The sequence below is a fragment of the Giraffa tippelskirchi genome, chromosome 14 (genome assembly GCF_054371585.1).
Source record: "Giraffa tippelskirchi isolate mGirTip1 chromosome 14, T2T-mGirTip1v1.2.pri, whole genome shotgun sequence".
Taxonomy (NCBI): Eukaryota; Metazoa; Chordata; class Mammalia; order Artiodactyla; family Giraffidae; genus Giraffa; species Giraffa tippelskirchi.
The window spans coordinates 45,134,087-45,146,665 of NC_137288.1; the positions used below are offsets into that span (position 1 = coordinate 45,134,087).

Consider the following 12,579-nt stretch of genomic DNA (forward strand, 5'->3'; position numbering starts at 1 on the left):
AGATTTAAAATAGTGTTACTTTCAAGCATCAGCAGGTTATAGGTTCCACTGAGCCAACACTCAGTGCCAGAACTCCAGTGACAGAGGTGCCTATGTGTTGATAAATGTGTGTGTATGTGTGTTTGTATGTGTGTGTGTTTTGATGAGCAGGGTCCTCTAACTCAGATCTCAGGTACTGTAGTGGCCACGTGGCTCACATGGGCCTCTGTCCCAGAAGGAACCCCCCTGGAACACACTGCCAGCAGTCAGGAGAGCTGACAACATGCCCAGTGTTTACGAGCTGCCTGAACTTTGTATCTGTGGAAGCATCCACCCCCAAACCTCTGAAACAATCTAGTCAACAAGGGAAGGAGGGACTTATCCACTGGTCCAGAGGTTGAGAGTCTGCCTGCCAATACAGAGGATACAAGTTCGACCCTGGTCAGAGAACTAAGATCCCACATGCAGCGGGACAACTAAGCCTTCGTGCCGCAGTTAGGAACTGATGCAGCCAAATAAATAAATATTTAAAAACAACAAGGGAGCGAAACCAGGAGAGCAACACCAAACTTAGCAGGTTGCCTGTACTCCCTCAGTTGGAGAAGGCAGCTACACACAGGTCTCTATGTCCCCATTACTTGAGGAGCAGGGGGCGGGGGGGGGCGGGGGGGTGTGAAAGTGAAGGTGCTGATGGCACCATGGGAGTTGTTAACAAGTTGTTCCAGGGACCCTGCAGCTGAGGGTGGGAGGTGAGGTGAACAAAATCAAAGCAATGTTTGTGGGGCTAGTTCCATCTCGAGCACTGAGCACAATCGGTTATGCAGACTTTGTGAAATTGAACTGCTCAAAGATTGGATGAAGACCCAGTGCAACTTCCCAGCACCCCATAATAGGCAAGGGAGGGGGCGTTATGGATAAAGGGAAACTCTCCCAAGTAATATACATCAGATGTGTGCCGAGTGGGATTTAACCAGATACCAAAAACCATTAGATTAGTAGCAGTAGCATGAACAGACATTTTCAAATATTTGCTCTGTGCTGAGGGACACAAAGAGCATTCAAAACGGGCTCCATGATCCTGAAGGCAGACAACGCACGGACCTGTAATTACACTTGTTGCAGCTGTTTGACACTGCCACCTGCTCAGGGTTCACCTAGCAGGTGGGGGATTAAGGCTGGTTGTGCTTCTTCACTGGCTAATAATGGCAGCTAATGACGGATATTTAAGAGGTTATGGTGTATATTACCTACAAAAGGAAAAAAAAATCTAGATTACTAACACGTTAGGGCAGGAGGCAATTCAAACTGAAAATCTCAGCACCTCCTGCAGAACTCAATGCAGTCTTTAGTGTACTACCTTCAGCCCAATAAGATTTACCCGAGTGTTTCCTTGGAAAGGAGAGAGAGGAGATGATGGAAGGGGGAGGGGAGGAGAGAAAAGCGCTCAAGGGGAGGAAAGAACCCGTTTCCTTTCCATAGACCTCTTGTGGGTATTGTCAGTATTTTGTGGTTCCTCATGAGATTTCATCATGAAAATGAAACTCCAAGTTCAAACGATCAGTGAAAAGTTTTAGATATCTGTATTATCCTTTACACAGTAGATTTTGTTTTTAATAAGATGTCTTGGTTGCAAGTAACAGAAAAACGTAGCCCACATGCCTCTTGACATCCGGTAAGAAGGCACTGCTTCAACTCTTAACAACAACAAAAACCCTCTAATTCAGCCACATTGGCTTTGATTGGCCTGACTGTGTTCAGGTGCTTATTCTTAACCAATCAGTGTGAGGGGGAAAGCGGTGGGGGGGCGGGGCGGGGAGTGGGGGGGGTGGCTTCTCATGATTGACTTAAGTCCATCAGAGTCTTCTCGCAGATCTGGAAGGTGGAACCAATTCAACCCAAACTCCTTGGCTGGGAAATTCCGTATCTATTAGGAAAAGGGAGATAGAAACTTGATGTGAGAAAGACAACCAACAAACTCCCCCTAACCTTGTCTTCTTAAACATGTTTTGGATTTTGGAATCATATTTTAAATGCCTTTAGAGACTATACTACTTTAAGAAAATCTTGCTTGTGCTTCAGTATATTAAAATACTTAGTGGGAAGCTGTTATATAACACAGGGAGCCCAGCCTGGCACTCTGCGATGACCTAGAGGGATGGGATGGGATGGGGGGAGGGGAGGGAGGCTCAAGAGGGAGAGGATATATACATATAATTATGACTGAGTTGAGTTATATGGCAGAAACCAACACAACATTGTAAAACAATTTGCCTCCAATTACTGTATAGTCAATATCTTGTAAAACCTATCATGGAAAATAATCGAAAATAATATATGTAGATGTATAACCAAACCACCATGCTGAGCACCGGAAACATTGTAAGTCAACAAAATATATATATTTAGAAAAAATTTTCCTCCAATTGAAAAAATTCTTTAGTAATGTTAATAACCATCGCTTAATGTATCTCTGTAGTGTAAATCTGCACTACCAGTTGAAATAAATACAGGTCTCCAGAATGTCTGGGACTCTAAAAAGGAGGAGAACAGAGAAATTAATATCACACTATATTTTCATATTATGCTAGCTTTGCTGTCCAACTCAGTCCTTGAACTCTCCTGAAGATTTAGTAGGGTAGATTTAGTTAACTGCTTTTTAATTAGAAGGCAAGTCAGGTCAAGCAAGGGTTGGTATGTTAGACTCTGTGGAAGGGGCTGTCCCTTTCTGGTCACAGATGGGTCACTAGCTGGCCTCTAAGGAGGGGAGCGCCCATGGGGGTCCACCTGGCTGTTTCTCCAGCAGGAGGAGAAATGTGTCCAACAGGACAGTCATCCTGCCCTGGAAACAACAGCAGTGACCACAGAGCAGGAAACCATCCCCTTCTGATGGGATACCTCATCTGTCTTTCCCCAAACCAAATACCCAAAGGACCGCAGTGTGTTTAAGCAGGTGTTTACTAGAGTTTAGATCATTGTCCTCCCTGGGGTGGCTCCAGCAATGAGACCTCCTGCCCAAGCCCCTGATTGGGATGCATCTTTGAGTGGAAATCTGGGTCCTCTCCTGGCCTTCAGAGACCCTCCCTCTCCATCTCCCCATCTTCCTGTTGTTCCCTCCTCCCTCCCTCCCTCCCTCCTCTGGTTCTTTTCGCCTCTCTTCCTTAACCCCTTCCCTTTAACCTCACTCCTTCCCTTGCACTGGTTCTTGCTGTTCCCTGATCTACCTACCGTCCCTCCTCCTCCTTAGAGAAATCATCAAGCCTCCCTCTCCCCTGATCCCCTCTCTTGACTTGTGCATTTTGCAGCCTCTGGGAAATGCCCAAGGCTTCTCTTCTCTGTTCCCTGACTGTTGCTCTAGAGAGGGACAGCGTGTCTCTGGTTTCAAGGTCTGGGTCTGCTGAGTTCTGGGGTGCAGTGGGGGGCATGTAGTGGGGGAGGCAGAGGAGCTCTGGTCCCCTTGGATGAGGGAGGGGAGAGCTGCCTAAAGGTACCAAGTGCCCTGGTGGGTTTTCTCCTGGAGTATCTAAAACCAAGCACAACTTCCACTGTGATTAATTTCTATCTGGAATCCCCATTTTTACTAAGGAAATTATTTGCCTTCTCTTCATGTAATGTTATCCATGTCTTGCTGACAATCCTGGCCTTATTATATTAAGATATTAAACCGTTCCTACAGTAACTTCTAACACAGGGTTTCCCTGGTGGCAGGGAATATGACAATGCAGGAGATGCGTGTTCCATCCCTGGGTGGGGAAGATCCTCTGGAGAAGGAAATGGCTACATTCTCCAGTATTCTTACCTGGGAGAATCCCATTGACAGAGGAGCCTGGTGGGCTGCCATCTATGGGGTCGCACAGAGTTGTACACGACTGAAGCAACTTAGCAGCCGCAGCAGCAAGGAAGAAGTGCCGATTTTATTCAGGGAGTATAAAAAATATTAAGTAAAAGTATCTAGGTTTTAGAGTTCTTCATTTGGATCTGAATTATTTCTGCTTTAATAACCCATTAATATATGTTTTTGACACTGCCTGAAGGATTGGACAGAAATCAATAATATTTAGTGTGAATGTTTTTAAAAAATGCATCTTCTATGTCCTGCGTGTGTAACATGTTTGGCAGTCAGTTATGATTGCTTTATCTTCGCAAGGAGAGACACACTGCTAACATAAAATCATGCCTTATTCATTTAATCACTTGTGTTTTGTTCTGGGGTTAAGTTAGCAATCTGGGTGTCCCTATCCAAAACTCAGCAACACTGAATTCCCCATAGCAACTTAAGGAACTAGTTGAAAAAGTTTTTCAGAAATGCGGGTAATCCACCCTGGTGTTGCTTGTGCAAATGTACGGACACCACTGAGCAGAGGGCCCTGACATCCTGGCGTTTCACAGGGCGCTCACTGAGTGTTCTCACTGTGTCAGGACAGGGGTAAGTGCTGCCAATATTTAGACAAATATTATGAGGCTTCTCAACACTGCAGATGAAACATATAGTCAAATACACATCCATAGACCTCAGTACAAAGCTCGTCAGAATCTGTTTAATTCCTGGATTCACTCCTGAAATGGTTATAACAGACGTTTAACTTTTGAACTGATATTCACCGATTTTCTATTAATTTGTTGATTCTTTACCCTTTCAGAGTTAGTATATGAACCACACCAGAACACTTCTATCATTAACTGATAGCCAGTCCTTGATTTTTGAGCCCCCAAATAGTATCACCCAGTTTAAGTTGCCCCATTAGTTATCAAAGGGGGCTTATCACTATTTTTTGTTACTTTCACATCTATTTTCAAAAGAAAATCCACCACAACTGAAGGTAGTTTTAAGAACATGAATAAAATTTTGAAGACAATTCCAGAAAAGGAATTAGATGAAAAATATCTTTTCAAAAAGCTTTGTATGTAAAGGAGAAAAAAATCCACTACCATGTATAACATTGGATATTTGTTTTAAAATATTCTATTAAATAGTCTGCTTCTCTATGAAGAGTATACACACACACAAACACACTAAAAATTTATTTTGAAAATCTTATATAATTAGATAAGCTCCTCTGTCTATGGGATTATCCAGGCAAGAAGACTGGAGTGGGTAGTCATTCCCTTTTCCAAGATGGCTGCACAATTCTGCAAATATACTAAAAACCATTGAAATGTATGCTGTAAATGGTAAATCTTACAGTATATAACTCATACATCAATAAAGCTGTACTTTATATAAAATTTAAATCATTCTAAATGACTGAGTAAAAAACAATGGAAGAAGGGAATTTATGTTTTTGATTTTTTAATATACCTGATGCAGAAAAAAGTTTATTGCTAAAAAAAATTTCATCTTGAAGAGTATCCATAAATCAGTATTAGTTACTGGCTGCCATTGCAACACACTCAGTGCTGTGTTAAGACTTTACACATTTTGTTTCACTTAATTTTCAAAGGAACCCTGCGAGGTGGGCTTTATCCCAGGTTTACAGATATACAAACAAGTTGGATAATTTTCGCAAGGCCATACAGCCAGTAAGGGTTCAAGTGAGGTCTGAACACAGGTCTTATTGGACAGAGTGGGTAAGTCTTAGTTGTTACAGTAAAACCTAGTACCTCCTGGAGGCCTGAGGGGATCTATGTACGCACACACATACACACACCTGACTGAGAGGGTGTACGTGTACACACACATGCACACACACATCATTCTGAGTTTCACATGGCCATCTCATCACCTCTTCCTCAAAGTAATATGCTCTGCTTAGTCGCTCAGTCATGTGGGACTCTGTGACGCTATGGACTGTAGCCCACCAGGCTCCTCTGTCCATGGGGATTCTCCAGGCAAGACTATTGGAGTAGGTTGCCATGCCTTCCTCCAGGGGATCTTCCTGGCCCAGGGATCAAATCCAGGTCTCCCGCATTGCAGGTGGATTCTTTACCATCTGAGCCACCAGGGAAGCTCAAAGTAATATACATTCATGTAATTTGAATACAGGAAAATATATGATCTCATATGTAATCTGAGTCACTAATACCAGGGTGGAGCCCAAGCGTCTGCAATTCTACTGAGAACCCCAGGTGAGTCTAACCTCAGGGACCAGCCCTCTGAGAAACAGTTGTCTGAGTGACAATCCTGAAAGTAAAGCAGCTACTGCTCATCTTGGTACCTTTCTTACCCACAAGATATGTTTCAGAAATACTGCATGAATAAATGAGAGAAAGTATAGCTTAATGTGAGATTCTGATGGTAAATCATCTGTGTATCCTTGGATGTGTTATTGATCTGAGCATAAAGGGATATCCCTAGACCTTTAAAACAAAAGTGTGTCATGTAATACCTTAAGAAATTCTGTGCGTTTTATCAATTAGTGGTTGATACATCCAGAGTTGAAAGACACACTCCACAGAGAGTGGTGACCAGACAGAAGACAGGCCCTCATTAAGGAGAAAAGGAGGATGTGGACACCGAGAAATCACTTAAATCCTAACTCTTGACGTTTATTTTTAAATGTGGTTGTAAAAGAAGACTCAGAACATTCAGCTGTGTCAGTGCTAAAAATACACATTTCTTCACTTCTCCTCACCCCCTTCACCCTGCCATCTCCTCTGAGACAAAAACAGTGAAGACAGGGGGTAACTGTGAGATGGAAAAGGCAACGTGAGAACAAGTTTATATCCACCAACAAGGAACTGGATGCCCAGATACCCAGGGACTAGTTTCTTCATTTCCCAAACCACGGAAAGAACAACAGCTTTCTGGGCTTGGGATCGGTCTTCTTTACTCTACTTTTCAGAAAGAAAACCACCTCTAGTGGGCAGCCCTCCACCTTTGGCCCAAAAGCAAAGTCATTGTTTCCATATCCCTGCCCTACCAGACACACCTAGTGAACGAAAACGACCTTACGTAAATTAAAAAAAAAAAAACAAAACACTTTTCGTTCCTCTAGACTAAGATAACCATTCTACTGTTTTTCTCTGCAGTCATTCAAGCAAATCTAAAAACCACTTGCCTGTGAAGAGCTCTTTCTCACACATGTCATACCAGTGGTCATAGGTCCACTAGTGATTCACTTCAAGAAGGATGCATTACATAAATTGCAGCACATCCCAGATGTTGTCTAAGATGAATTAATTATTGTATTTTACTTAAAACAAGAATCAGTTCAGTTCAACAGCAGGTGCCAGGCACTGTATGCTAGGTGTACTGGAAGACAAAGTTGAAGAAGGTGCCCCCAAATCTGAGAATCCTCTGGTCTAGTGGTTGAGACAGGCACAACAACAGATAATCTTAACATAAAAAGGTCTTAAGACAGAGGTATATGTGGGGTGCTGTGGGCGTTCATGAAGGCTTCCTCCTATGAAGGAAGGAGGAAATCAGTAACTGAGAAGGGTAGAAGACAGAGGGACCAGCAGGAGCACGGCCATGGGAAACAGCAGATGTCCCTTTTAGAGATGTCTTCTTGTTCTAGAGTGTGGGCTGAGGCAGGAATGGGCGAGGGATGAGGCTGGGGCAGGGGGCAGGAGTTTTCTATGCCTCAACAAGGAATGTAAGGGCAATAAGGAGCCGGTAAGGAATTTGACAGCACCCGACTTAATATGAAGGGCCACTTTAATGTGAAGAAGACTAGAGACTTACAAGAGGCAACTGCGGAAAACCAGAGCACTAGTTACTCCCTGGTATGTGAGCCTCTCAGTTCTCCTTCTGCTGCAGGTGAACAAAACCAACCCAAAGAGGCGTCACAGGAAAAGGCGTGACCTGAGTGTGGATCTCGGGCAACTGCAGAGCTGAATACAGATGCTCTCTCAGGGACAATGGGACTCCACTTCTCTCTGCTTCTCTTTACAGGTTGAGTTTTTTTCTCTCCTGCAGTGGGAGAGCAGCTAATAAGGCAACTCTCCATTCTGCAGGACTGTCCCATACACGGCAAGAGTCTAGCACTCCTGTCTCCCAATGCCTAAAGCACTACCCAAGCACTTCCCACCTCCTGGAATTCCTCGTACATCCAAAAAAAAAATGTCCTCAGAGTGATCTATTCCCCCACCTTGAATCATTCCTCTGGGGTATAAGCAATTCAACATCCCTGTTTGCCAGATTTGAGTTTTCCCTAACACCACCAGCCTTCTTTTTTTTTAAATCATTTTATTTATGTATTTATTTAGGCTGCACTAGGTCTTTGCTGCTGCACAGGCTTTTTCTCTAGTCACAGCACGCGGGGGCTGCTCTCTAGTTTCAGTGTGAGGGCTTCTCATTGTGGTGGCTTCTCATGTTTCAGAGCACGGGCTCTAGATCACGTGGGCTTCAGTAGTCAGGGCCCGCAGACTCTAGAGCACAGACTCAGTAGTTGTGGGGCACTGGCTTAGTTGCTCTGTGGCATGTGGGATCTTTCTGGATCTGGAATCAAATCTGTGTTTCCTGCATTGGCAGGTGGATTTTTTTTTTTTTTTTTTTTTACCGCTGAGCCACCAGGGAAGTCCCCATCAGCAGCCTTAGTAACTCTAAACGGCGGCTGGTCAATTCAGTCTCTACTGACTTTGAACTAGTAACCAACCTAAGAGATCTTCTCAAGTCATCTTTAAATCTAGATCCCACCCCCCACTTTTAGTTTTCTTCTGTCAGCATCACCCATTCCCAGAGGAAGAGATATCTTACTCTCCAGTTTCTATGTAGCCATTGTCGAGGATGGTTCTGATCAATGCTGCTTGAGTCACCTGGCAACCACGATCCAGTCACTGGAGGGGAGAGCATTCTGATTGGTCAGCCTTGGTCATGTGGGGAGACAGCCAGGGGGTGAGTCGAGCATCCTGGCTAAAAGGCCCACAAAGAATGGGGAGAAGCTGTTTTCAAAGAGAGGAGTGCAGGCGAGCAACTTATACCTACCTCAGAGAATGAATGAACAACACAATCACTGCACACCTCACCCTCCAATGTTACATTCTGTAACAAAGGGGGGAAAAAACATTTTAAAAGTCTAAAGCCTCCTCCTACCTCTTCCAAAGATATTGATGGATTTGGAAAATGATCTATTTGAGTGGAACCCAAGAGTAAATCAAGCACAACTTTATTAAATGTCTCTTTAGGACACTGATGATGTAACTGACTTGGAAATCTCCAAGGTGTGTTGGTGATGCTGGGGGCAGAGCTGTGAAGGACTGAAGGACTATGAGAATAGTGGTAGAACAGGGGCTGAAGGAAAGGTAAAGAAATCAGAGGAGAGTCTAAGGAACTTCACTGACAGTGGAGCATCAGCAAAGCAAGGAGAGAATAGAAGAGAGAGAGGAGAAAAAGCAGACAGACAAGGAGAGATGATGAAACTCCACGAAACCCAGATTAGAAGGGTTGGTTTATCCCAACACAGCCAAGAGGCTGAATATCTAGAACCAAGGAAGAGGTCAATTGATTCCTGAATGTATTTCTCAATATCCTTGACCACAGACCACATGACCAACAATCCATGGCACAGATCCAGTGGCCAGAGGTCAACAGTTTCTATCTAAACCCAAACTTAGGTTGACCTGGGGCCCCAGGCAGGCAAGAACCTGCTTCTTCAGAGACACAGAATCTGACAGAAAACCAGATAAGAGGAGACTAAAGGGAACAGCCAAAAAGACAGTGTCACCAGGTGAAGGAGGCAGAGGAAATTCTCAACTAGGCCGCCAGGGACATCAAAGGTCACCCAAAGGACACTGCGCCTGGTTTTGTGTGCTGAACTTTAGTCATGATAACTGAAGGAGGCAAGGAAACCATGTAAAGGTTTTACCTTCAAATTTTCTTTGTTTCTTAGATGAGCTCTAGAGTTACAGAATCTCAAACTGGATGGAACACAAAGGTCATTGCAGCAGAAACCTCAGCTCTTGATCCAACTCTGGGTATCTCTGTTGACCTTGATCAAGTTGCTTAACCTCTTTCAGCTTCACTTTCATCATCGATAAACACAAATCATGGCAAAGTCCCTGTTTGTCTCACAGGTAAACACAGATAGCAGTGACATCCAGGAGCCAGGCTACATAATTTGTAATTTGTGGGGCCCACTGCAAAATGAAAATGTGGGGTTTCTTGTTTTCAAAACCTAGAGAATTTCAAGATGGAAACCACAGTGCATTAAACAAAAGGCCAGGTGCTTCTCAGAGCAGAGTCATGCATGACTATACAGATCCCAGCCCTGCCAGGTGGGATAAGGTACTGGGTTGGCCAAAAAGTTCACTAGGGCTTTTCCATAACTTATGCTGTATTGGCCAACCCAATACATCAAAGTGCCTTCGCTATCTACAAAGAGTTCAGCAAAGTGGTGAGGATTTTCTTTTTTCCCTCTCTGTTCTTGACTCTCCAGCATTACATTAGTTTTCCAGGGCTAACTAAGAAATTAATTGTCTCTCGGGTCTGGAACCCAGAAGTCCAAAATCAAGGTGTCAGCAGGCTCATTCCTTCTGACAGCTGGCAGGAGAGGCTCTGCTCTGGACCCCTTTCCTTGGCTTGGAGATGGCTGTCTTCCCTCTGTGTATGTCTGTGTCTAAGCTTTCCATCCTCACAAGGACACTGGTCTTGTTGGACTAGGGCCCACACTAATGACCTCATTTCAGTTCGATGAGCTCTGCAATATACCACCGTGGTGGCGCTAGTGGTAAAGAACCGTCTTGCCAATGCAGGAGATGTAAGAGACGTGCGTGGGTTCGGTCCCTGGGTCAGGAAGATCCCCTGGAGGAGGAAATGGTAGCCCACTCCAATATTCTTGCCTGGAGAATCCCATGGACAGAGGAGCCTTGTGGGCTACACTCCATGGGGTCACAAAGAGTTGGACACGACTGAGTGACTTAGCATGCATGCACGCAAACCCCCCCATCTCCAAATAAGGTCACATGCTGAGGTACTGAGTGGTTAGGACTTGAACATATGAATTTGGGAGGGGAATACAGTTCACCCCATAACTAGCATCACCTTCTCTCTACTATTTTGGAGATGTGTCTGGTGGTGTGTAGTGTCATGGGGAGGTAATGATGGTGGGACTGTGACAGAGGGACGCTGTGGTGACAGGGGTGTCAGGGGGGCCACCGTTTAGGCTAACCAGTGCGACAGCTCCCAGCGGCTGTCCTTATGACCCACTCTCCAATCTCCAAAAGCTCTTCAATTACACCCAATAAATTCCTCTCCAACTTAAGCTGGAGTGTGTTCCTGTGGCTTGTAACAAAGAAACCTGATACTCAAACACTGCATTAAAATTGGGAAGGGTATTGCATGGGGCCTGAGTTCTATGCCCTCTCCAGCTCTCCTTGGCCCCCTTCTGCTGGCTGGGCCCTGCTGCTCACTTCCCGCTGTAGTCTCATTTCTGGCACCATCGACACAGACAGTTTCCCTGAGTGTGGGGCACTGGTACACTGTTTCTGGGCCACTATGGGGGCAGTTCTGCAGCCCAACTCAGGCCTCTGAGGAGCCTGCAAGGAGCTGGCTCTCCCCGTCACTCAAAGGCTTGCATGATGCCCCTGCCACCTTCTGGGGGAGGTGGGGTGCAGAAGAGGGCTGTCCCATTGCTTCTCGGAGGGGGTGGGTGACAACGCGAATGGAGGGAGAGCCGAATCTCGCGGCACCAGCTTTGACCAGTGAGAGTCAAGACAGCGGAAACCAGGGGATAAACTCCTGGACCTTCCTCCCGGTGACCCACAACCCCAAATGCAGAGGTTCCCTCCGGCCTCCCCATGGAGTCCTGCCAGCTGAGGGTCAGGCATGATTTCTGGGGCACGTGCGGACAGTGTGGCCATACCTCCGCCTGTACCTGCTTCCACGCTCTCCTTATCTCACTTCCTTTCTCCCTTACTCGCCCTCCTGGAACAAAGCTGTACACTTTAAGCTCTGCTTTCTATCCATTTTGATCCCCAAAAGCCTTGCAGGAAACCTTTGGTTCAGGAGCTGGGAAGGCAGAGGAGGAACCATTTCTTCACACCCCTGTGACCACAGCCCCAAACCAAACCTGAGGCCCAAAGACAGGGCGCGCCCGAGGGCAGGCCACCAGGAACTACAAGCAATTAGACTGGGGATATTACGAAAACACCAATTATGTCAAAGCCACTCGGAGAACCCAGGCGCTCATCCAAATGATGCAGGATGTCCGGTGGAAAACAAAAGAGCTTTCACCTGAGCCAGCCATGGGCCAGCAGCTGTGAAAATGGGGCCAGGGCCACACGTGTGTACTTAAAAGGGTGTGGCTTCTTTTCCCCTAATTACAGGTACCTGAGGAGCAGGAGGGAAGTCATTTCTGCCTCTGTATAGTAGCTCCCCACTTCAGTCCTCCCAAGAGCTCCACTCTCTCCGCTTAAACCAGCTCAGCGCTGACAGTCTGCACGGCGGTGCTGCATCAGAGAGATCCTCAGAAATGCCAACTCCATGAAGCACTTATTCCTGCTACACAAACGGTGACCCGTTAGGCTACTCAGAGCTCTGCAGATGTAATTATAAACTCTCAGTGCTTCTTTTTGTTTTCCGTGAGGTTCAAGTAGTCTGAAAAAAATTAATAAAAAGTGGCGTTTGGGACAACCAAGGACAAAAAAGTAAATGAGAGGGAATTCCAGAAGGAAAGACAGTCCTGTCATCTATTAGCTTCATGGCTCAGGGCAAACAACCAGACC

General features: G+C 45.4%; 1 protein-coding gene across 5 annotated transcripts in view; it reads right to left on the reverse strand.

Moving 5' to 3' along the window:
- Positions 1-1,536: 1,536 nt before the first annotated feature.
- LOC145534898 (uncharacterized) overlaps positions 1,537-12,579 on the reverse strand; it is a 36,066-nt gene continuing 25,023 nt past the window's right edge. For 3 of the 5 annotated variants that reach the window (XR_014075054.1, XM_081563262.1, XM_081563264.1), the window contains one exon: positions 1,808-1,903. Coding sequence is in view for 3 of the 5 variants with exons in the window: in XM_081563262.1 (XP_081419388.1) it covers positions 1,870-1,903 (34 nt within the window). In the remaining 2 variants the exon portion in view is untranslated. Of the gene's footprint in view, positions 1,904-12,184; positions 12,452-12,579 lie in introns of all 5 variants that reach the window. The other 2 variants (XR_014075055.1, XM_081563261.1) reach the window with 2 other exon arrangements.